Source organism: Saccostrea cucullata, unplaced genomic scaffold (assembly GCF_032062105.1).
Source record: "Saccostrea cucullata isolate Sc308-1 unplaced genomic scaffold, CSIRO_AGI_Scuc_v1 ctg802, whole genome shotgun sequence".
Classification (NCBI taxonomy): Eukaryota; Metazoa; Mollusca; class Bivalvia; order Ostreida; family Ostreidae; genus Saccostrea; species Saccostrea cuccullata.
In genome coordinates, this window is record NW_026941574.1 from 57,953 (window position 1) to 83,297 (window position 25,345).

The 25,345-nt window shown below is 33.7% G+C and overlaps 3 protein-coding genes across 11 annotated transcripts in view; 2 read left to right on the forward strand and 1 right to left on the reverse strand.

Moving 5' to 3' along the window:
- Nucleotides 1-4,484, forward strand: part of LOC134258076 (neuronal membrane glycoprotein M6-b-like) — a 34,890-nt gene extending 30,406 nt beyond the window's left edge. For all 9 annotated transcript variants that reach the window (XM_062740639.1, XM_062740642.1, XM_062740640.1 and 6 more), the window contains 5 exons: nt 136-295; nt 1,218-1,374; nt 1,561-1,613; nt 1,736-1,801; nt 3,525-4,484. In XM_062740639.1, the coding sequence (XP_062596623.1) occupies nt 136-295; nt 1,218-1,374; nt 1,561-1,613; nt 1,736-1,801; nt 3,525-3,647 (559 nt within the window). In that variant the 3' untranslated portion in view covers nt 3,648-4,484. The remainder of the gene's footprint in view (nt 1-135; nt 296-1,217; nt 1,375-1,560; nt 1,614-1,735; nt 1,802-3,524) is intronic.
- A 2,723-nt stretch (nt 4,485-7,207) lies between these two features.
- LOC134258074 (uncharacterized) lies at nt 7,208-9,218 on the forward strand. The gene is made up of 5 exons (XM_062740635.1): nt 7,208-7,618; nt 8,293-8,357; nt 8,449-8,595; nt 8,745-8,858; nt 8,962-9,218. The coding sequence occupies exons 1-5, from the start codon at nt 7,404-7,406 to the stop codon at nt 9,216-9,218; spliced, it is 798 nt and encodes a 265-aa protein (XP_062596619.1). The 5' UTR covers nt 7,208-7,403.
- Nucleotides 9,219-9,283: 65 nt separating this feature from the next.
- On the reverse strand, nt 9,284-12,341 carry LOC134258072 (putative nuclease HARBI1). The gene is made up of 6 exons (XM_062740633.1): nt 12,179-12,341; nt 10,760-10,872; nt 10,270-10,381; nt 9,956-10,145; nt 9,525-9,728; nt 9,284-9,383 (listed from the first exon to the last, which is right to left on the reverse strand). Exons 1-5 carry the CDS (start codon nt 12,315-12,317, stop codon nt 9,533-9,535), a joined length of 750 nt encoding a protein of 249 aa, XP_062596617.1. The 5' UTR covers nt 12,318-12,341; the 3' UTR covers nt 9,284-9,383; nt 9,525-9,532.
- Between the last annotated feature and the right edge of the window lie 13,004 nt (nt 12,342-25,345).

Here is a 25,345-nt window from a genome sequence, read left to right on the forward strand (position 1 = left end):
TTAATTCCTCAAATTATTTTTAATCATACTTTCTGAGAGTTAAAAAGTACACATACACATGTAGATCCATTTCAGATCTTTGTTTTCAATTTTTATCTAATTTTTATAGGAAATAACATTTGAACACATTTTCAGCTTGTGGTTCATCGAGTACACCCTTATTGGTGTGGTGGTCAGTATGTTTGTGATCGGAACTCTCCTGCTTTGTGTCGGCCATATTTCCACCGAACCCACAAGCCGCCATGTTTTCCAGAGTACCAAAAAGAACATTTGTGCTCAAGGGCTCAATATATTCGTAAGTCCTCTTCTTTTTACCAATTCAAGAATGGATATTGGAAATGATATTTTTATTTGTTTTGTAGGAAGTTTCAACCTGGTTTCGATTATCTTTTTTTACGAAATTCTGTACCGCTTGTTTGGAAACATTTTATTAAAATAAAATTTAAGGTTTTGAGTCATAATTTTCAAATATTTCTTGAATTTTCCTTGAATCTGTTGTTGCAGATGAACATACAGGTAACGAATTATAAAGAAGAGTCGGAAGTTGCATATCTTCTTAATGGTTAATATATATCCAATATAATTTGGTATCATTCTACATATAAAAAGCTACATGTATACAATTATAATTATTTCTGATTATAATTATTTATTTATATGTAACCAAGATTTAACGAATAAAGAATATATATTTATTATTTATCACTTATGACAATGACGTATTAAGAAAGAGATCACAGTCAATAGATGCATATAATTAGCATTTTATATCTATTTATTATATTATGATAAAACTTATGATCATTTATGGTATTTAAAACAAACCAATATTTTATAATTACAGTTCCAAAATTTTAACTAACTTACTAGATAATTGCTTTTTCTGCGTTTTTCGTCCTTTACAATCAATGTTCCCATTCAGGAGGCTGGGAGGTCAACAAATTAACCATCAGATATAACTCATTTTTTAGATATGGTATCTTTTAAAGCTGTCAACTATCATCTGGCTAAAAGAAGTTTCATACATTTAAGTTCTTAAAATTTGATGATCATTTTTGTATACTAGTATCTTTATATGGAGCTCTTCTTCTTTAAGAGATCAAATTAGTCTAAAAATATCCACAATCACCCATGGCCAGACTCGTAAGACCTTTGCAAGTACGTCTGTGCCTTTATTATAACCCTGTGACTTAGGTTCCCTCTCGATTTCTCTACAGCTGATGATATTCTGTTACATCCTGGGCTTTTCCTGGATGGTGGCGTCGGTAGTCTTGGCCGTGCCCGTCTACCTCCTATCCCTCCTCTACTTCGTAGATTTCACAGTCAAGCAAGCCGACGGCAAACTCGACAAGTGCATCAATCTAGTCCATTATGGTAAGTTGTAGACATATTAGCTTCAATAGTCATGATGATGACGAAAGAGGATGCGTTTTAAAGAATTTTATCCATATACATGTAAATATATTTTTTGAAAATATATACTTTTGAAAAATTTAATTTTTTAGACTGAATTCATTTAAAAATTAACTCATATAAAAAATTACTTTCATTTTTTTCCAGGCTTGGAGAAACAAGAGTTTTGTGGCGCTGACTTTCAGAATTTTGAAAGAGAGGTAAGATATACATGTATGTTATGTGAAATTCAATAGAATCCTCTTCAAAAATGGGATAATTAGACAAAAATAGAAGTTATAAAAAGGCTTGATTTTGAAATACTTGTGTGTTTTTTTTGCAGGGGAAACAACTAATCGTCAGTTATATTGCAGCACTAGTGTCATCTATTTTGATAGCCATAAGCTTGGTACGTATATACAGACATAGTAGACTTTACGTGACAATTTTTATGTTTTGCTAAAACTCACATAAAATGTCAACTGTAACTTTATATAATTACATAACCGAATGAGCTTCTAAACTTGAATGCTACTTGTTAGCATTTGAGAATTAAAAACATCGTCATGTTAAAAAATATGTAACCATCTTTCATTGAGATTTTAAAAAGCATGCCTTATCTTAGTAGATTTATACATTCGTTTATTTATTTTATGCTTAATTTTCACTTTCACTTTGCTTTGTGTTTGTTTGGCTTCTATATGATAACAATTGCTAATATTCCTCCTCATTACTAACAGTTTGTATGGAGAAGGTGACAGTCTACATTAAAATAGAACAATATCTTGAATACATGTGCCAGGTTTGTTAAAAAATAAATGGTTATATGGCGTCAACAAATGTCGGATTCCCCTGTCATTGATATAGTAATAAACCGTGGGGCACATAAAAACGCACCTGGTAATTGTAAAAGCACATGAAAATCAGTTTGAATTTGCGACATTTTGTTGTTGCAAATTTATACAAGTTGATATGATATTTAACATAATAATTGTAGTGCGATTAAATTTTGAGACGGGTAAACGAGAATTTTGGATTTTGAGAACAGAAACTTAGGTGTAAGACTAAATGCGTGCGAGCTAATATTTTCTTTTATTCAATTTCATTCAAAAAATTTGGTTAATCAAAAGTATTCATGCCCTGTTCACACGGAGAGCTTGATTCGAATTAAACGTAAAGTTACTGCGAATTAACTTCGCTTAGCGTTCACACGGAGAATTTAATGCGAATTAGTTTAATTCGAATTAATTTACTGCGCATTAAATTACTTCGCATTAGCTCCGTGTGAACGATAAGCGAAGCTAATTCGAATTAAATTTTGACGCATGCGTAAGGCCAGAATTAAGTCACAGGACACGTGTTGGTGGTTATATATAGGTATTTGTGCTATATTTGGTTCAAAAATTGAGGGAAAGTATGTTAATCACTAAAATCAATGAATACCTGTAGCCACTACATGATGTATCAAAGGATGGCTCTGCATACATGACGTGATTTACAAATGACGTCATAATAGACTTACTGACGCCTGACTGTAGAAGAAAAAATTAATTCGCATTAGTTTACTTCGCATTAGCTGTCGTGTGAACGCAATTTAATTCGCATTAGTTTGATTCGCATTAATTTACTGCGAATTAAAGTCTCCGTGTGAACAGGGCATCAGAATGGTTCTTTATAAACATCTATAATCGAAGTCATAAATTTACAATTGCAGATAATTGTTACTTCACGAATGCATCTTTTTTTAAAATTTTCAAGAAAAGGGAATAAAAGATATTAACCGATAAGTTAGCTTTTTTGTTCAAAAACATTGTACAAAGAGTATATTAATTGATAGTCTTTTAAGCAATCTTTTAATTAAAATCATATCACTGCATGCATCCATATTATCCTTTATTTTTGTTGTGTGTTTTTGTCGGTTTTACATTTTTTAAATGAAAAGTTTTACTAGTTATCTTTTGTGTTGATATTTCTATCACTTCAATTTATTTACTTTTAAAACTTGTCTTTATTTCTCATGTCCTTTTATGTTTCTCATAATCAGTATGTTTTGATACGTTCCTACAAATCTGTCAGAAGGGCACTTGTTCAATATTCTGATTTTCTATATTTTTTTTTAAATTATTTTTCAGATCCACTTTATGATTGCCATCAGCGCAAATCTTGCCCACCTTCGAAATTCTCGCATTGCTACACTCAATGCCTATGATGATGACATGGCCAACTCAAAGCTTGTCGCAGACACCACCATGTAAGCAAAAGGCAAGCGTTTACATGACTACAAACAAGGCAGCTGTGACATCATCAGGTGGATGGTTAGATATAAGAACATTTTGTTTACTGCTGAGGAATTGCAAAATGAGATTAAAAATCAACCCCATGATATTATATGATTTTCGATTATTATCACTGTTAAACGGGGATAATAACAGCAATATTGCTTACGAAAAAAACTGAGAAACCAAGACACCTTGATGCTAAATGAAATAGACACAGCCTTAAGAAGAACAGAGGAAATTCGGGCAGCAGCATGATTTCCTCTTTTATTTGTATATTTTTAAAACATTCGCTTTAAATGGAAATGTGCAATACATAGTTTCATATATATTATTATATATCTAAGAAAAGTTAGATTGTTGTTGTATTTGCTTAGAAGAATATGTGTAAGTCAGTATACAATATAGGAAATGGCATTACATAATTAGCTTTACATTAATACATACCTTAGGTACAGAACTCATGCAAAGGACGGATTTTTCAGGGTTTAAAGAAGAAAAGCAAGGGGGCCAATGATATTTTCAAAAATTCCATTGTGCACTTTGACCAGAATTTGTTTCACCAAATTAGCATATATCTAGTTATTGTATGAATTCCTTTTCCCTAGAGCTCTGCAATACTCGTTTTACATGTACGTGCATACATTTTTTTTTCGTTTTCCCCTTTTCTAAAGTTGACAAAGAGCAATAACTCTATACGTAAAACATAATATATTTTCATAACTACGTACAACATGTACAATGTAATAATTATTAATAAAATCATAAGCAAGAACCTATAATAATTGACAGACGTCCAACTCTACGGTAAATAATCACAAAAATCATGTTCAACAGATTAATTTTACCTGTACATTTCAACGTCCTGAAAGCATCAGCCATTAAAGCCAATGACCTCCAAAGAGTATTGAAGGACATTTGTCTCAATTGGAATGTAAAGACTCCTCAGACTAAAAATGCATTATTAAAACAAAGAAATGTGTACATTGAAGCTAAGCAATTGTGAATAAAGTTTACTACTATAATGCAAAACGTTTTGTACATACAGTAACATGTGAAAGACGTGTTCGTTGTTGTATTGTCAGCAAAAGGCATTAACTTATGTTTTGATTGTTTGAAAAATAAAACCTTTTTGTGCCTGTTAAAATTTTTGTGATCAGAGGTAAAAGCACTCTCTTTGCAAAGAAAATTTGTTGATGAAATGTTTTTCTTCCTTGTTGAATTATAGAAACTATTGGTTGATAAACAAATGTCAATGTTTTATTGTGAAGAAAATATATTTTTTCCGATTAGTCAGACATAAACTCATTGTATTCTAATGAGGAGAGGTTGTTTAATTATATCCATGTTTAAAATTTTCAAGAATATTTATGTAATGCGTAGTTGGTTCTTTAATAAATGTATAAAACAAAATGTATCTTTTCCTATGATTTTAATTATCGATATTTTTTTTTTTTTTTTTTTTTTTGAAAAAAAAACAACTTTTGAGATAAGTCATTTTTATGCCCCCGTAATCGAAATTTCGGGGGTATGTAGTGTTTGCCCTGTCCGTCCGTCTGTATATCTGTTTGCCTGCAAAAAGTTTAAATTGCCCATAACCTTTGTAGTGGGTGGGGCAATGACTTTCATTTTTCACAGGTCTATTCCTTGTGACAAACCTTTCTTTGGGTACCATTCGTCCCAATTTGAACTTTTGATCTTGACCCTGGAGTTTGACCCACTTGAACAAAAATTATTAAACTCTAACCTTGGCCATGAGTTTTGAAAAGCTGGTGCAAGGGCTTTCGTACTTCACGTCCACCTTTGTACAGGTACATTTAATTAAAAAAAAAATTTCATTGTCTGTCCATCCGTCACAAAAACTTTAACTTTGCCCATAACTTTTGATAAAGTGGATCTATGACTTTTATATTTCACATGTATATTCCTTGTGACAAGACCTTTCTTTGGATACCATCAAATTTAACCTTTTGACCTTGACCTTGGAGTTTGACCCACTTTTATACAAAAATTTTTAACTTTTACTATAGCAATAACTTTTCAATCGTAGATACTAGGACTTTTATATTTCACATATGTATTCTTTGTGGTAAAACCTTTTAGTGGATACCATCAATTTTGACCTTTGACCTTGACCTTAAAGTTTGCTCTTTTTAATAACTTTAACTTTGGCCATAACTTTTCAAACGTAAGTGCTAGGGCTTTCATACTTTACATATGTAATCCTTGTGACAAGCCCTTTCATTGGATATCAAGAACTTTGACTTTGGAGTTTCACCTTCTTTTAAAAAACAAACTTTGACCATAACTTTTGAAGGGTTAGGGCTAAGGTTTTCATACTTCACATTTTACATATTTTATGCCCCGATAAACAAAGTTTCGGGGGTATAAAGTTTTTGTCGTGTCCGTTTGTCTCTCTGTTTGTCCGCAGAAACTTTAACCTTGCCCATAACTTTTGATTTAGCGGAGCTATGACTTTCATATTTCACACGTGTATTCCTTGTGACAAGACCTTTCTTTGGGTACCATCAAATTTGACCTTCTGACCTTGACCTTAGCGTTTGACCCACATTTGCACAAAAATTCCAAACTTTTTATTTGGCCATATCTTTTGTACAGTAAATTCCAGGACATTTATATTTTACATATATATTCTTTGTGGAAAGACCTTTCATTGGATACAACAACCTTGACCTTTTGACCTTGACCGTTTCCGTCCTTGTGAAAAAAACTTTAACCTTGGCTATAACTTTTGAACGGCGAGGGATAGGGCTTTAAGGATACACCAAAGGCTGTTTTCAAGATTTTTGTCAATTTTGAGATTTTTGGCTAAGAAAACAATGCTAATCACTGCTTTATAATGCATGAAATTTTTTGCTGATTATTAAATGGTTTTCTAATTATTTAACAATAACCAAACATAAACACTTACATATGTGAATGTGCCGTTATTGAAGCTTCTGATTTGGTCTGTAACTGCCTGCTTCTGAAAGGAGCAATAAATCACTGTGACCACTTGGGAAATTCTTCACCAGTCACAAAGAGGTTATCATTAGTTAAACTACAGGAACTCTAGATTTAGGGAAGAAGATCTAACAGGTCACTAATGACCATAAAATAGGAGGTGGAGCTTAGCTCTTGCCATTTTGCCGGGAAATCTTTCTGATTCAGAATTGAACCTATTTTAATTCATTAAAAGCACGTAAATAAAGAATAGAACCTCCCATTCTTGTGAATATGCATAGGAAATATGAATAAGTGAGAGGTATCCGAAGCTGAATCTCCAAGGTGTCATATATTTCTAGCTTTGGCAGAATTTGTTGTGTAATGGGTCTTTGCCCTCTACTGTACAGTAAGATCAGACAGTTGGTGGTATTATTTCAAAGGATTCAGCTGCTTTATTTATCGACAAATTTCTCTGAAAACTGGCCAGAATGCGTCTCAAATGTGTGTTCACAAAACCTTATCTCAGATTTTTGATATCTTGCTCAGGCCCCGCCGTCACCAAAATTCCTCAACCTCACCCTCAATACTCAACTCAAACCCCTTGAGGTTTCCCTAACAGAGGATTTCCTCAATTCACCGTCACCAAACAGACTGAGTATCACCTCAATAGAGGTGATTTTTTTCCCTCAACTCAGTTGAGGTGTTACATCAATAACATCGCGCACTTTCGCGGAATTTTTACGTAATGATTTTACGCAATAAATATCTGTCGTCTGTGTATTATTTTGTATGAAAATGGCTGAGAAAGACATAATTGGGTTGATATCAGGGGGTAAAAGGAAACGGGGGGCTAATTGGACCAGCGAGGAGGAGATAACTTTAATTGAAGAGGTTTTAAAATTCGAACAACAACTATTTGGAAAGATGAAAGGGGCGGGGGTTAAAGGGAAACATGGAAAGGTAAAAGAAGAAACTTGGAAGTCCATCACTGACACACTGAATTTGTAAGTACTGTTATATCAATCTGAATTCACTTACTTTTTGTTTTGACCCATGACCAGACGATTCTCGCTGTGATCTCCCTTTGTAGGTGTAAACACAAATTTTATCCCAGTATATTCCAGTCCTAAATTAATACGGACAATGTTTTCTGTCGTAACCGTAAATGCCCACGGTTAATCAAAATTCCTCCGTTAATTTAATAAAATCTCATCTTAAACAGCATCACATATGTTGGTTACACCGTTATGTCGTGTATTATATACCATTTCTGGTCATAAACGACGAAAGCGGGTGGGGGCTCAAATATAGGTACAAACCACTTCAGACCGCGGCTTCAGACATTAATAATATTGGAGATTAAAGAAATTCATTTTAAAATAAAAAATCAAGTCCCAAATGGGGGAAATAATTTGACCACCCTACAGATTTTTTTAAAAATAGGATACAAGAAAACGAATATAAATGACTACAAAAAAAATTTTTTTTTAACAAACAAAACAAAAATATAACTATTTAAATAAACAAAATATAATTACCGGGTATGTTTAAGTATATTCTATGTGATTATCCACTGTTATATTTAAAAGAAAATGTTACACTTTTAAAGTGAGATGTCAAATTTGTCAAACACAAACTAGAATTTATCAATGTTTTGTTTTTAATTTCATTTATACAGACAATTTAAAAACGACAGAACATCTGACTCCATCTACAAAAAGTATGACAACATCAAACAGAGAGGTAAAATGTTATTACTTTTTTTAGAGTTGAGCAAAGTATTTTTGGGAAATATTTATCAATGAGAAATGTTTAAAATCGCCATCAATTGTAGCAAAAGAGAAAACTGATGACATACGCAGGCCCAAGACTGGGGGAGGTCCACCATCAGCGCCCCTCACTCAGGCAGAGGAGGCCTTGTATCAGGCAATGGATACGCGACCCAACATTGTTGGCCTGGTGGGAAGCATTGATACCGATGGTAATTTAAACAATGTCACTTATTTCAGAGGTAGAACTTTGCCAGAGTAAAATTCTCCTTCTCTAGTAGAGTTAAGATTTAAAAAATGTCATATTTTGGGACCACGGAAAACTTTAAACATTTAATATACATGTACACTGTAATTATAGAACCAATAACATCTGTCCAAACACAAGAGTTAGCAGCAGTTGTTGAAGGAACCGGTGATGCTTCAACATCCTCTAAGAGCCCCGGTTTAAGTTTATCATTTAGTACAAATTCAGGTAAGATACCTATCATTTTAAAAATATATTAACACTAATCTTTGATAAGATGGTACATACGCAAGTACAGTGTATATATTTGCATTTATATTTTTTGTGAAAGATGTACGGCCTAAGGAAAAGAAGAGGAAGATGGTACCACGAGAGATCTTGGATGATCTAGAGATAAAAAATAGTAAACTTGAAAATGAGAAGCTGACACAACAAATAAACAAGCTTGTTCAAGAACAAAAGAAATTAGCCTTAGAGGGGAAAAAATTGCAAACGGAGATTGAAATGCTTGAGATTAAAAAATCATATTTATTGTGTAAATTAAGTTCTGAATTTCCAGAATTCATCATAAACCCTGTTTGTCAATGACTTACTACTTTTGAGAGGCTCTGAATAGATCACAAACTCTTGAATTGGGATCAGTAAATGTGAAATATTTATTTTTTAAACTATAAATAAACGTATGTACTTCAGTATATCAAATGAAATTCTGAAACATATGTCACTATAAACCGTCAACCACTTGAAAATGACCTGAAATAGACAAAAAATGTTATATAAATAATTGTCATTGGTTGAATCAATGTATAGTTGTATACATACACGTAAGTTGTGTGATCTTCGGTATTATGAATTCAAAAATATGCAAGTGTTTATGAATATGTGCATACCTACATGTAGCTCTACCCGAAATACGTCTGTGCGATATAGTCTCGCAAGTGACTTCCCTCTGGAGAATTGCACACAACTTGGTGGGCCGTCGGGTCAAATGCATCCACTTGCTGGTCCAATCTATCCATCACATCACCAGTTCGAATCCCAAGATTATGAAGGATGACGCAAGCGACAACGTATGCTACTGCCTGTTCAGGGGCCGTTCTGTAAAAAAAAAATCAAATTAGATTTGAATTTTTACTTAATTAGATGTATTTTGATTGTGGTATTCCCCAAGAGATGGCTGTCAATTATTTTAGTTGGAGCCAATATGAAATATTTAGACGGTTTATCTGTTAAAAAATTATAGAGGGTATTATTTACTGAATATAGCAAAATATGTTTTTTAGAAGTTGCATGTATTTCATCTACATAATGCAAAGCTTCTTTACCTCAGAGTTCCTTGAAGACAGGAAAACCTCCGTTTCAGAATTCCAAAACTTTGCTCAATAAGAACTCTGGTTCGACACAGAGATGCATTAAATCGTTGGTGAGCGTTTGTCTGCGGGTTGGGGTATGGTGTCATTAAATAGCGTCGACAGGGGTATCCAGAATCGCCCAACAAAATGCCATTGTGTTCACCTAAACGTACAAGAGTTTCTTAATTGAATTTCTTGAATAATAACCTTCAACATTTCAAATTTGTTTCCCTTCTCCATCGATAAACAAATGTATTTTTTAGTAAAATATAAAAAAAGTTGTTTACCTCTTTCGAATTGTCGACAAAGGAAGGATTCCCGCCAAATCCTGCTATCATGGACACTACCGGGCCAGCTGGCACACACACTCGTGAATTGGAAGTTGGCATCACAAACCATCTATCTGAAATCAAAATGAAACCCTAACTTTTTAAGATGGCTGATAAATTGCATATAATGCTGCAGAGTTAAAGAATTTAAATAAAAATAATATTGATATGTAGTCTCGTAGCATCAGAAGGGATGTGGGAGGCAACTTTTTGTTGCAGTATAGTCAGCTAAATATGATTTAGTAATTAGGAGTTCAAACGACTTTTAAAATAAAATTCTGCTTATCAAGTCCTTTTTCAGGGGAATAGATTTTTTCATTGGCTGCCCCTTTCAAATACGACGCTCATATCACTGATGTTTTGATTAAATAGTCTATAACTTCAACATTGGAAGCATTTGATGTGAGATAAAACAACAAATAAAATAAAGAAGAAATATAATACTGACCTGTACATTCAAAGAATGGAATCCCTTTCTATTCACAAAATCCGGTTCATTTTCAGTTGGAGCCATAATTCTAATGAATGTTCCATCAACGCATCCCAGTGTGTTCGGGAATCCTGTGTAAATTTATTATACAATGTATAGTGTTTAAGTTTTTATTTATTGTCTAACTTACAATGTGTGGTAAAAATAGTACATATATATATATAGATATGACATCCCTTTAAAAAAAACATAGTCATTAGCAGAGGTGGGATCTTGTAAAGGCTATGGGAGGGGGGCAGTTTGAGGTCGGGGTAGAGTCCCATCGCCATACACAAAAAATGATTTATTAAATCTTTTAAATCGTGCAGGGGGAGGGGGTCAAATAGAGTTCCCTTGTTTAATATGCTTTCCTCCGAGTACCGTCACATGACATGCAATGCCAGCCCTGGGTGGACTACCAACACGTCCTACACAATGTTTCACTTTGAAACCAATGGAAGATCCCAGCGAATTATAGCTACATGTACATCTAATGCTTGCTTGTTTGTGTTTTTGTTTTAATTGTTTGTTTGTTTGTTTTTGGCTTGTCAAAGTCCCCCATAGAACTGTTGAAAACTCGGTGTTGCCAGGTTTGAAGTGCTTTTATGCATGAGTGTTGGACACCTGGACACCCCCCCCCCCTCTCTCTTTTTTGAAATTGCTAGATCTGCCACTGCAACGTCTTTATATTATAGCCAATATTTAAAATTTTATAATTACCAAAAATAAAATAGTATAAGAGGTGAATTATGGAGATTGCATAATACTATCGTAACATTTTATCCTTCATCTCATGCATAACTCGAGATCTCTTTAACAACTGAATGGTCGCATGCATAAGCAATGTTATTTTCTTCGAATATTTGTCAAATTATACACATATCGAAGTCCCTATTTTGGTGGATAGGATGCACTTGTAGCATACTCATGGTGGACATTGAATTTTCAAGGTTAGTTGAGATTAAAACGAATTTGAGTCGGCGAATACTATTTTCAATCAGCGTTTCCGCTCTACCAGTCCTTGCTTCAAAACAAATATCGTCGCTAATCGACAATCAATGCATTTTATGAGAATGTAAAATTAAAGAAAAATAAATTGCTCATAAAAACACATTCTTATAATATTTTAATAAAAATATCAATTATTGCCTGAATCGGGTCCATTTGGCATTTATAATTTACAAATCTTACATTTGAGTTAACTGTGTCTTCAAACAAAAATTGAATAAATGCTGATTAAAATGATATATAATATATGTAGCTTGTGTTCTTTAGATGTGTGACTTTTATTGTGAAACACCCTGTACATGCACGAAATCGAAAAGAACGAGTTATCCTTCCTACATGTAAGTTTTGAAAGAGAAAGTAGAAAAGAAAACAAAACGACGAACAACATACCGGCAATTTTGATGAACTCTTGCTTCGTTTTCCGTGCTTGTTCGTCTCTAGGGAAAACAATGAATTGTTGTCTTACAGTAAGGATGGCATTAGTGACTGATCTACAGCATCTACCGACAGTTGACTCAGACACATTCATGCTATCACCTATCAGTTTATGATAGGCGCCTCTCGTAAAGAACCTCAGACACACGAAGAGCTGTAAGAGCGGAGGTAAGGCAATGTTTTTTGTACTATCTATCAAAGTTCCACCTATCAAGTCCAGTAAATACACGACTGAAGCCTGTCTAAATCGATAGCGGTCAAAAAGTTCATCGTCTGTGTAGGCTTCTAAGGGGTTCAGTCGATCTCGTATTACCCTTTTTGACGGTCGATTGCGATATCTCCGAAACCTACGTCGTCTACGACGTCTGCCAGCCATGTTAAATTTGCTTGAGGAAATTTTTAAGGTTGCTATGAAGCTATCCTTAAATATTTGAGGATTTCCTCAGGAAAATCCCTCAATTTTTTTTGGTGACGGTGACTTGAGGGTGAGGTGAGATATTTGAGGGAAAACCTCAGAGTTGAGGCTGAGTGTTGAGTTGAGGGATGTTGGTGACGGCGGGGCCAGTTCTTGAATTATTGGAGGAAATGTAGAATTGTGCTAATAAATTGGTAACATTGAAAGACAAAAGGATGTAACTTTGAATAAGATTTATCAAAAATCTGAGATACGGATTTAAAGTTCAATCTTCAATCTACATTGAGGCAAAATTTTGACTTTGAGAGGCGGAATACAAAAAAGTTGATTTATAAAATATAACTGCACTAATATTTACATTAAAATATTAATAATCTTTTAATAAGATAAAAATGAAAATTTAAATAAAGATCATTAAAAAGTAAACTTAACAAGCTTTCATATTATAAATAATTTTAATATGTTATCTTTGTTAATGAAAGAATTACAAGCAAATTGAATTCTGTCCTTTGGAAACCTTTGGTGTATCCTTAATACTTCACATACATGTATGTAATCCCTGTGATAAGACCATTCATTGGACACCAAGAACTTTGACCCTTTGACCTTGGAGTTTGACCCATTTTTAAAAAGCGAACCTTGACTATAACTTTAAAAAGGTTAGGGCTAGTGCATTCATACCTTACATATTTCATCCTTGTGACAAGTCCTTTCTTTGGGTACAACCAAATCGGACATTTTGACTTTGACCTTGGAGTTTGACCTACATTTCAAAATTGGTGACCTTGCCCATACAGTACTTTTTGAAGGGTTAGAGCTAGGGCTTCCATATTTCACATATTTATTTTTTTGGCAGGACCTTTCATTGGATACGAATAACCTTGACCTTTGACCTTGGAGATATCAAGAAATATCAGTATATTAAATTTGCATATAAGAAAAGTTTAACCTTTGCTATGTTGCCATACTAGGGCATCAGTGTTTCACAAACACATCTTGTTTTTGCATGAAAATGACATATCACCCACAAAGACACCGAAAGCGGGGGACCACAATTCTTTGAATTTGCTTGTAAATTCAATGGTTAAACCAGAAGTCTCTGTCGAGACTGTAGCTCTACTGGTTTGTACTTATCAAAAACCATTGCACTATTTTATGTATCTTTGTGTAGTCTACTTGTGTGCCAACTTATTTTGAAATCAAACTAGAACTGTAGAAGGAGTAGCGTTTTTAAGGAATTTCACAGAAAATTCTATTTTTAGTAACCATGGTAATACCGTTAATCGAAATCAGAAACCGATGCACTATTCTATGTATCTTAGTGTAGTCTACTTGTGTGCCAAGTTATATTGAAATCAGACCAAAACTGTAGAAGGAGTAGCGTTTTTAAAGAATTTCACAGAAAATTCTATTTTTAGTAACCATGGCAACTACGTTCATCGAAATTAAAAACCAATGCACTATTCTATGTATCTTAGTGTAGTCTACTTGTGTGCCAAGTTATATTGAAATCAGACCAAAACTGTAGAAGGAGTAGCGTTTTTAAGGAATTTCACAGAAAATTCTATTTATAGTAACCATGGCAACACCATTCATCGAAATTAAAAACCGATGCACTATTCTATGTATCTTAGTGTAGTCTACTTGTGTGCCAAGTTATATTGAAATCAGACCAAAACTGTAGAAGGAGTAGCGTTTTTAAGGAATTTCACAGAAAATTCTATTTTTAGTAACCATGGCAACACCGTTCATCGAAATCAAAAACCGATGCACTATTCTATGTATCTTAGTGTAGTCTACTTGTGTGCCAAGTTATATTGAAATCAGACCAAAACTGTAGAAGGAGTAGCGTTTTTAAGGAATTTCACAGAAAATTCTTTTTTTAGTAACCATGGCAACACCATTCATCGAAATCAAAAACCGATGCACTATTCTATGTATCTTAGTGTAGTCTACTTGTGTGCCAAGTTATATTGAAATCAGACCAAAACTGTAGAAGGAGTAGATTTTTTAAGGAATTTCACAGAAAATTCTATTTTTAGTAACCATGGCAACATCGTTCATCAAAATTAAAAACCGATGCACTATTCTATGTATCTTAGTGTAGTCTACTTGTGTGCCAAGTTATATTGAAATCAGACCAAAACTGTAGAAGGAGTAGCGTTTTTAAGGAATTTCACAGAAAATTCTATTTTTAGTAACCATGGCAACATCGTTCATCAAAATTAAAAACCGATGCACTATTCTATGTATCTTAGTGTAGTCTACTTGTGTGCCAAGTTATATTGAAATCAGACCAAAACTGTAGAAGGAGTAGCGTTTTTAAGGAATTTCACAGAAAATTCTATTTTTAGTAACCATGGCAACATCGTTCATCAAAATTAAAAACCGATGCACTATTCTATGTATCTTAGTGTAGTCTACTTGTGTGCCAAGTTATATTGAAATCAGACCAAAACTGTAGAAGGAGTAGCGTTTTTAAGGAATTTCACAGAAAATTCTATTTTTAGTAACCATGGCAACACCGTTCATCGAAATCAAAAACCGATGCACTATTCTATGTATGTTAATGTAGTCTACTTGTGTGCCAAGTAATATTGAAATCAGACTAAAATTGTAGGAGGAGTAGCGTTTTGAAAAATTGTTTACAGACAGACGGACAGACAGACGGACAGACAGACAGACAGACAGACAGACGGACGGACGCCGGACGCATTACTATCGCATAAGCTCTTCTGGTCTCTGACCAGTAGAGCTAAAAATGAAAAGGGCAATGGAAATCTTTAAAATTAGGGTTTTTTTTTTAATAAAATTTTTCCAAAGATGTTCCATACTTTTCAATCATCACAAAAGTGAACATTCAGACGATAGATATATAGTCCATCAACAAGAAGGATTGAAATATACCGCGATACAATGGAACCCGCGATATACGGAGAATTGACGATAACAGAATGAACTAGTGCTAATTGTAACGGGGACCGTTACAGATGTTCCCCAAACGCTCCCCAACTCCCTTTTGGTGCCATATTCCCTGTTATCTCTATTAAATAAGAAATACTTAATGGAATTTAGACTTAATCAAGGTCTTCCAAGAAAAATACAAAATATATTAAAAAAATAGGCATTGCACGCGTGTTCATGTGCGTAACGACCATATTATCTTGTCTACACTATCTAAAATTTTAATAATATCAAAGCATTTAATCCAAAAGTATTAAAAAATGCATCATTCGAGTGTATTTTTTATTTTACTCATTTCACGTGCACGCACGTGCAAGCACGTGTATAATGACTACACCTTCTTGTAGGAGTCCCTTATATTTATCCAAGTTCTAAATCCCATCCTGTTTGGTTGAAAAACAAGAGAGTTATAGCCATTTGAAGTGTCAGCCAATCAGATTGCAGCACACGTGCATGCGCGTGATTTCATGAATATTTTCTATATCATATTTTAGGATATCGTAATGCATGACTATGTTTTAAATTTCAAAGCATTTCGTCAAAAAACAAAGGAGATATAGCCATTTAAAGTTTTAACCAATCAGATTAGAGCACGCGCGCATGCGCATGCTTTTATTAAAATTCTAATATATCATGCTGTAGATCTTCATAATGTAGGACCATGTTCAAAATTTCAAAAGATTATGACAAGAAACAAGAAAGATATTGAGACTTTAGTTTCAGCCAATCAGAGCAAAGCGCACGTGCATGCGCGTGAGATCTTGCTATTTTGACCATGCCATCTTGTCTATACTACTAATGTATCCTTACATTATGAGTTTCAAAGCATTTCATCAAAAAATAGAAAAGTTCCGACTATATCTATTATATTGGTTATTTCAAGTGTTGCACGTGCGCGCTCTTGCAAGCACGTGCGCGCAAAATGACCTTGATTCCGCAAATCTGCATAACATGTCTACTTACCCTAAAAAGGTTTTACCTACCTCGGACGAACAGTTTACAAGATCATTCCCGGACAAAAAAGTACCCAGGAAGAAGAAGAAAAATAATAATAATAATAATAATAAGAAACAGAGTAAAAACAATATGTTCCCCAACTTCGTTTGGGGAACATAAATAGAATATTTCCGTCTACAACATTCTCTGTGAAGGGGAGGAAAAGGGAAGGAGAACTTAGTGTTTTACAGCACTTCTGATATTTTCTAACACTGACGGAATTTCGAAAATTTAAATCTATTAACGGTAAATCGTCGATATCCGCTTAAACAGAAATTCGTAAATCTTTATTTTTCTGCGAAGTTTCGGGGGTATATAGTTTTTGTCGTGTCCGTCCGTCTGTCTGTCTGTCTGGTTGTCCGCAAAAACTTTCACCTTGCCCATAACTTTTGATTTAGTTGAGCTATGACTTATATATATATTTCACATGTGTATTCCTTGTGACAAGACCTTTCTTTGGGTACCATCAAATTTGACCTTTTGACCTTGGACTTGGAGTTTGACCCACTTTTACACAAAAATTCTTAACTTTTACTATCAGTAGACACCATTTTTCAAATATATATATTCTTTGTGGCAAGACCTTTCATTGAATGCCAACAAATTTGACCTCTTGACCTTGACCTTGGAGATTTCAGTACTTATGAAGAAACTTTAACCTTGGCAATATCTTTTTAACGGTAAGGGCTAGGGATTTCATACTTCCCATATGTAAACCTTGTGAGAAGACGCTTCTTTGGAACTTTGACCCTTTGACAGTGGAGTTTGACCTCCTTTTAAAATACAACCTCAAACATAATTTTTTAAGGGTTAGGACTAGGGTTTTCATACTTCACATATTTAATCCTTGTGACAAAACCTCTCATTTACATGTACTATCAAGAACTTTGACCCTTTGACCTTGGAGTTTGACCCATTTTTACACAACAAATTTAAACTTTTAATTTGGCCCTAATTTTTTAAACGGTAGATACTAGGAATTTCATATTTTAAATATCAATTCTTTGTGGCAAGACCTTTCATTTGAAATCAATGCTTCTGAACTTTTTTTCTTGACCTTCGAGAATTCCGTACTTTAACCTTGGCCATAACTTTTGAACGGTAAGGGCTAGGGATTTCATACTTCAAATATGTCATCCTTGTGGAAAGACCTTTCATTGGATATCAACAACGTTGACACATTCACCTTGACCTTGGAGTTTGACCTACTTTTTACAAACTTTAACCTTGGCCATAACTTTCGAAAACTAAGGGATAGAGCTTTCGTCCTTCACATTTTAATCCTTGTGACAAGACCTTTCGTTGGATATCAACAACTTTGACCCTTTTACATTGACCTTTGTGTCCTGACCGCCTTTTTACAAACTTGAACATTGGGCATTACTATTGAACGGTAAGGACCAGCGCTTTCATACTTCTCAAATGTAAATCTTCAAGACAAGGCTTTTTTTATAAACCAACAACCTTGACCCTTTGACCTTGACCCAAGAGTTTGTCCTACCTTTAAAAATGTTAACCTTGGTCATAACCTTTGAACAGGTGTTGCTAGAATTTTATATTTCACATTTGTATTTCTTGTGAAAAGGCCTTACTTTAGGTACCAACATATTTGATCTGCATTTGAGAAAGCTAAGCCTGTGCTATGTTGCTATACGGGGGCATCTGTGTTTCACGAACACATCTTGTTTTCAGTGGTGAAGCTGTAATTAATGTGAGTATTATAATGCAATGGTTTAATGATACATAAAGTAACATTTGTACTAACCTTTGTTGACCAGAATAATCACTTTTTTTTTACATTTCCCCCCCAAATACATATTACCGGATATAACTTATCTTTTATAATTTTTTATAAAATTTAGGAATCGTCTCCTTGACAGCATGTATGGTCAACTTGTTGCAAAATGTGCAGCTTTGAAATGTTTTTAAGACTGATTTTTTGTTATGATAAATATTTGAACTGTACGGCAAAAGCTTTGCTCAGGACGTGGCAGGTGTGCAATACACAAATTTTAGAGCCACTGAATATTATAAGGCAAAGTTATATATTTTTTAAAAATCATCGCAGATGGTGAAGAACTGGTATTAAATACATAAATCATAAATATAATTGATCAAGTTTGTTCAATTGCTCTCATCTAACTATATAAACGAGTGAAAACTTGACAATATTCAACAGTTGACCGACAGGAAAATGGTAAGAAATACATTAAACATTATGATAATTATGGTTTTAAAAGTATTTAAAATTAATCAAAATACATGTATACGAGAAGTCTTAACGAAATATCTGGTTTCTCCCATTATACTGTGTTTGCAATAGTTTTGACAATATTTATTCCGTTAAAGCAATATGAGCTGCATTTTTGAAAAATTTATTTTACTGTTAAAATCTGTTATTATGATTAATTTGAGTGTAATTAAAACTCTTATGTTCAATAAATCCAAAAGAAAATTTTTAATTGTTTCAGAAGAAATATTTCGGTACAGTCGAATGTATAGCACTACGTAAGACATCAGTATTGTACAGGACGACAATAATATTTTGCTTCAATTAAAACTTATACGCAAATATGAACGACAGAAGTTTCAATATGTTCTTTTTTCTATCATTAAAATTGTTAATTACAAATTTGCAACAAAATTTTCTCATGTCAAAGTTGCGGCTCATATTCATTTGCTTAGCTTTCAGAATGTGATTTACTTGGAAGAAAACTGAAAGAAAATTATAAAATTTTAATATGAACCCTAACCCTATCATATTTCATGACCTATCTATTGATGATATGAATAGGATTTTAAAAATATGACATAACATTCTTTTTTTGAATCAAGTGAATTTCATATACAGTTAATTCTCGATAAACCGCCACCTTTTGTAACTTAGAAATCATGGCGGTATAACGAATTTGGCGATGAATTGAATTTTCTATCTTTTAGGAAATTAGACGTAGAGTTATCGTTCTTAGAAATACCATTTAGCGTTTTCATTCTTATTTTTACATGTACATGTATATATAAACATATTTCTAAATTTGAAAATACTTCAAGTAATTTTTTTAATGTAAATATCGCTAAAATAAAATATTTAGTTATGAAATTAAGACAATTACATGTGTATGCATGTAAATCTGTGCGTCTGATATTGAATCAATGCTAGGTCGATCGTCGTGATATATTGCCTAAAATGAGTTCTTGAATAAATTCATTGTTTATGACATCATTGTTAATGAAACGTTCTGAATTTCTGCCTTATAATTTTTTTAAGCAAACTTTGCATTGCTTTTAAAAGCAGAGATAATCAAAATAATATCGTTATCGGCGTACTTTACAACGACCGCTTTCGTAACGAAGCCTTGATTAAATGATTTTATTAAATAGAAAACAAAATTATTTTAACAGTTCATGTTAAAATTATTGTTTATTTAATTGCTAGTACCTTGACTGGCTTTTTATGCTTTACAACAGGATAGCGTCAATTAACCAACTAGCCGCGCTTATCTGACCACATCCACCTGTGGCGGTATTATCGAGATAATTGACACTTAAAAATGGACGTTTGTTTTGAAAACAGGGTGGCGGATGGCGGTATGCGAATTTGGCGTCATAACGAGAATTTTATATAGCAGGAAAAAAGTTCTTGGGAAATCATGGCGGTATTGCGAAAATGGCGATGAATTGAATGGCGATAATTCGAGAATTGACTGTATTTCTAGTGTGTATACCAATAACAGGGAATTAAAAAAAAGTTTAAATACTAAAACATCAAAACATAATACTGGAGATCTAACCTATAAGAAAGCAATTTTCTTTTGCAATACAAGCATTTTCAGATAAGTTTTGTCTTATGGTTAATATTTCACAGGGTTGTTGTTGATGGAGATTGTAGAAACCTGACCAGGAAATTATTCGATGACCAGTTTGATAGCTTACAGAAATCGGTAAGACTGATTATGGACGAAAGTCAGTGCAGCAGAAATAATGGTAAGAGGTTGGGATGCCCCGTAGACGAAGTTTCTGGGTATATATTTTTGGCCTTGTCCTTACTGTCTGTTTGTCCGCAAAAAAAAATTAACCTTGCCCATAACTTTTGATTGGGTGGGACTATGGCTTTCAAATTTTTAAGGTGTATTCCTTGTGTCAAGACCTTTCTTTGAGTACAACCAAATTTACCCTCTTGACCTTGAAGTTTGACACACTCTTACACCGAATTTCAAAGCCTTAACTTTGGTCATAAGTTTTTAACAGTAAGGACTAGGGCTTTCATACTTCAAATATGTAATCCTTGTGACAGGATCTTTAATTTCATTGGATACCATCAACTTTGACCTTTTGACTTCGAAAATTAACCTTCCTTAAAAAACACTTTAACCTCAGCCATAGCTTTTGAACAGTGAGGGCTAGGACTTCCATACTTCACATAATTATGTAATTCTTGTGATAAGGCCTTTCCTTGGATACTAACAACTTTGACCATTTGACCTTGACCTCGGAGTTTAACCTACTTTAAAAAGTTTAACTTTGGCAATACCTTTTGAACAGTCAAAGGTCAGGGTTGCTGATATCCAATGAAAGGTCTTGTCACATTGATTATACATGTATATGTGAAGTATGAAAGTCCTAGCCTTTACTGTTCAAAATTATTACCCAGGATATTTTTATGTTTAAAGGGTCAAGTTGCTGGTATCCAATGAAAGTTTTTGCCACAATGATTAAATATATGAATTATGAAAGTTTAGCCCTTACTGTTCAAAAGGCTTAAACTTTTGAACAGATGGTGCTTGGATTTTGTAATTCTCATTTGTACTTCTTGTGAGAAAGCCTTACTTTTGGTATCAATATGATTGATTTGCATTTGAGAAAATTTAATTTTCATTATGATGCCATACGGGGGCATCAGTGTTTCACAAACACAACTTTTTCCCCCAAAATTTGCATTTCCCTGTATTTTTTCGTCAATGAAATTAAATTTAGTTCTTTTTTTGAAATTTAATTGAAACTGAGAGTAATTTTTTTTTTTAAAATATCTTCCTAATTGTGTCACAAATGAAATCATAAAAAATCATAACGCTCTTAGCTCTTCAATCAAAGACTTGATATTTATCTTTATTTCCTCTGCTTCTGTTTCATTTATTTTACGTTAGATTTAACGAACGAAAATAAAAAACACATAGCGTTCCTCCGTTGTTAACAACCAAACTGTGTACGAGGAGTGATCAATAAGTTCGCGAACTATCTCTATATAGATCTACAAAGCCACAATTCAGATTAGAATGAAATTTGGTACACACATAGCCATACACAAATTCTATAAATAGCATATCCTGAATAAAGCTTTGCTCCTTGTTTGTGAAGTCACAATGTGAAAATGACGTCACTATGTAGGTCACATGTGACGAAAAATGGCTGTCTCAGTCGTACTCGTTCAACAAACGACTGTACAATTTATTGTATATCTTAGAAATTCCTTTGCCGTAGCATATAATAATTTGTACACAGTTTATTAAGACAAATGACTTTCTATAAATTTAATCAATGATTGGATTGATCGTTTAGTGAAGGAAGGCAGATGGTTAAAAATTATACTTCTCATGTTGCCCAATGAAAGCAAGTTTGAAAAGATAATTATGTGTTTTTAATTTAGCAATATGCTATCAAAGACCTCCAATTTACACTTTGAATAATAGTTGAATACTTGAACAATAATATAATTATTAAATACCTAAGATATCGATTACTTTAAATTTTAAACATATTAGATATGATAAAAAGGAGGCACCCATTCTCTATCCACCTTGAATAAACGTCTCTCCCGAGACAGAAGTTTTGTGTTTTAATGCTCGCCATGCTTATTTTTGGAAAGGATATTCTTATCCAACCATTCTGTTGCCGAGATTTGACCATTTCTGACAAATAAACTGTTCTTCTTATAAAAATTAACTTACAGGGAAAGAAATATAAAACTCAGAAAAATCTTTCAGCTTTTGTGACAGAACGCTACGGAGGGGGTCACGTGACCGCCAATATCACGTAATTCGCGCATGCGAAGAACGGTGGCTGATGTGCATTAAAATCGGAGAGACTAATTTAAAATATAATCAACACTGAAACCAAATATTGTTTCTTTTATGGAAGTTATTCAATTAGTTCGCGAACTTTTTGATCACCCCTCGCACTGTGCATATTCTTCTAATGCAAGGTGCTAGGACGACTAAGATCCCTCCCTGCTCAATGGCCCCAAAAGCCAAGTACAGGACAAAATTTACAGCTCTCCACCGGCTAGTAGTGGCGTCTCCATATGAGTGAAAAATTTTCGAGAGGGACGTTAAACAATATACAATTAATCAATCTTCTATTGTTGTGTGTACTTGTTACATTGTCAGTAAAATCTAGGTGTTGAATTTGATTACTGACCTAACGTATATTTCGGTATATTCCTTTCTAGAAAATTTAATTTGTAACACGCTTTTGTATGTAAATGTAATATTTTGGCAATGCAAATTGTCCGAATGATGTTCTGTTATAATAATGAAAAAAAAATCATTTTGAAGATCCTGTCGCATTCCATATCTATATGGGTTCAGAAAAATCATTTGCAAAAGGAGTAGTCTGGGTCTACGACAAGGTCATCACAAATGTGAGGAATGGCTACAATGCAGGGAGTGGTAAATTCATAGCACCCGAAGGAGGGATATACATGTTCTCTTACGAAACACTGGGCAATCCTGGTCAATCGTTTCATGCTGCTCTCTATATAAAGGGGAAACCGAAGAGCTGGCAGGCATGTAACAACGGTCGTGGGGGACATAAATGGATAACATGTAGCAACTCCGCAACAGTTCAGATTGAGAGGGGCGACGTTGTCTACATCGCAGACCATTTGGGAAGTGCCTCTATTCGAGAATCATACACGTCTTTTACAGGTGCAAAGATCAGCTAGAAAATAAAAAACAATTAAATTCTATAACACCAAGAAAAGCTCCAGTGGAAGGCAAATGCTTCTAACCCAAAATTGTTTTTTGTTGAAAAATTCAATAAAATTATCATTTACAATAGCTTTATTTTTTTCTCCAAAAGGGTTGCAATTTTGCATATTGTAAAATAATTGATTTTAGGTATTAGAAAGAAGAAAACACTTGCTGTGACTTCAACTCGACCTTAAGATATATCGATGACGTATTGTCAATTAACAAAGGTAACTTCCATTCTTCCATGCGATATATACCGATGAGCTTGAGATAAAAGATATTACAGAGTCTGCCCCATATATTTGGATATTTTACTTGAAAAGGGCGTTAATGGCAATCTAACAACCAAGCTCTATGATAAATGTGATGACTTTAACTTTACAAACGCCAACTTCCCTTACTTATATGCAACAATATACCCTCATCACCTGCATACGAAGCTTATATATCTTAGTTGATTCGATACACATGCTCGACGTATGTACAATTTATGAAACGGGATAAATTACTGATAAACAAGTTGATGAAACAAGAATATCAGTAGTCTCGTTTAAGAACCCTCTTTACACTGCACACTAATGAGTTCTGATTCTATGGTGTTATTCTGCAGTTTGAGTGATCAGCCCCCAGATCTTTCTTCTAACAAATAGAATTTTACAGTATATTACTCAATTTGTAATCATTAAAAGTTTTTTTAACATTTTAAAATGCCAGATAAATTAAAAGAACATGTTATTTATATGTATTTTCTTTATAGAAATAATTAAAAGATATTTACATTCACTTATACTGTGTTTTGTTTGAACATTTTACTGGGGATAAATGTCACGTACCATACAGTGAAAATGAAAGAATGCGGTGACATACGGCCCCCGGTAAATTGACCAAAAAATTAAATGTCCAGTTGAAATTGTACACGAATTTTGTATGTAATTTATCACTGATATGTTTTCCTTTAAGGAATACTATTTTTAACAAAAATAGAAACGTAAAGATATAGATCTCTTATTTGGGTAGGGGTATCATGTTTACATCCAAATCCCACTGAATTTTGACCCCGCCCCACTCTGTGAAGCCCTTAAGATATACGAGCTCAGGTAGGTACAATTTTCTCCTTTGGTTGGTCACTGTATTTTATTGAAATCTACCTATATGTGAAAGGAGAAAATTGTACCTAACTGCGCTCATATGCTATTTTTTTTTAAACATTGTAAAATCTAGCTAGCTGTCCCATCATGAACAGATCGAGGAAACTGGATTTTCTGACGTAAGATATGCTAATCTAGACACTGGCGATACTTTCTAACTGACGAATCAGCTAAACAAGATGCGTTACGAGTGAATAACACATAAATGCAAAGGAAATTTCCTGCTTGGAAAAAAGGCTTATCTTACCTGGTTTCTCATAAATATTGTTATGCATTTGAGCCACAGACCACAGTTACAAACATTTGGTTGGTAAATATTTCACAGGAAAAACAGGATTTTTTATCGTCAAAATTTTCTACCCTCAACTGAAAAAAAACACCAGAATGGTAACGTGTTTTGTGGGGACCCACCAAAACAAATAGATCTAGGCTTGGCTAGAAAAAATTTCAGATTAATTTATTCAGTATCCAGAGCGTTTGTGTTATTTATTCAAGTTGAAAAATCCAATTTGTTTGACGACTAGGGACCGTTTCTGGCCCTTTTTCCACTTTGACAGCTCATTTTGGACTCCATGTCACTAAATCGGAAGAGAACTCCACAGTGAATATTTGACGTAATTGAGGAAAAGAA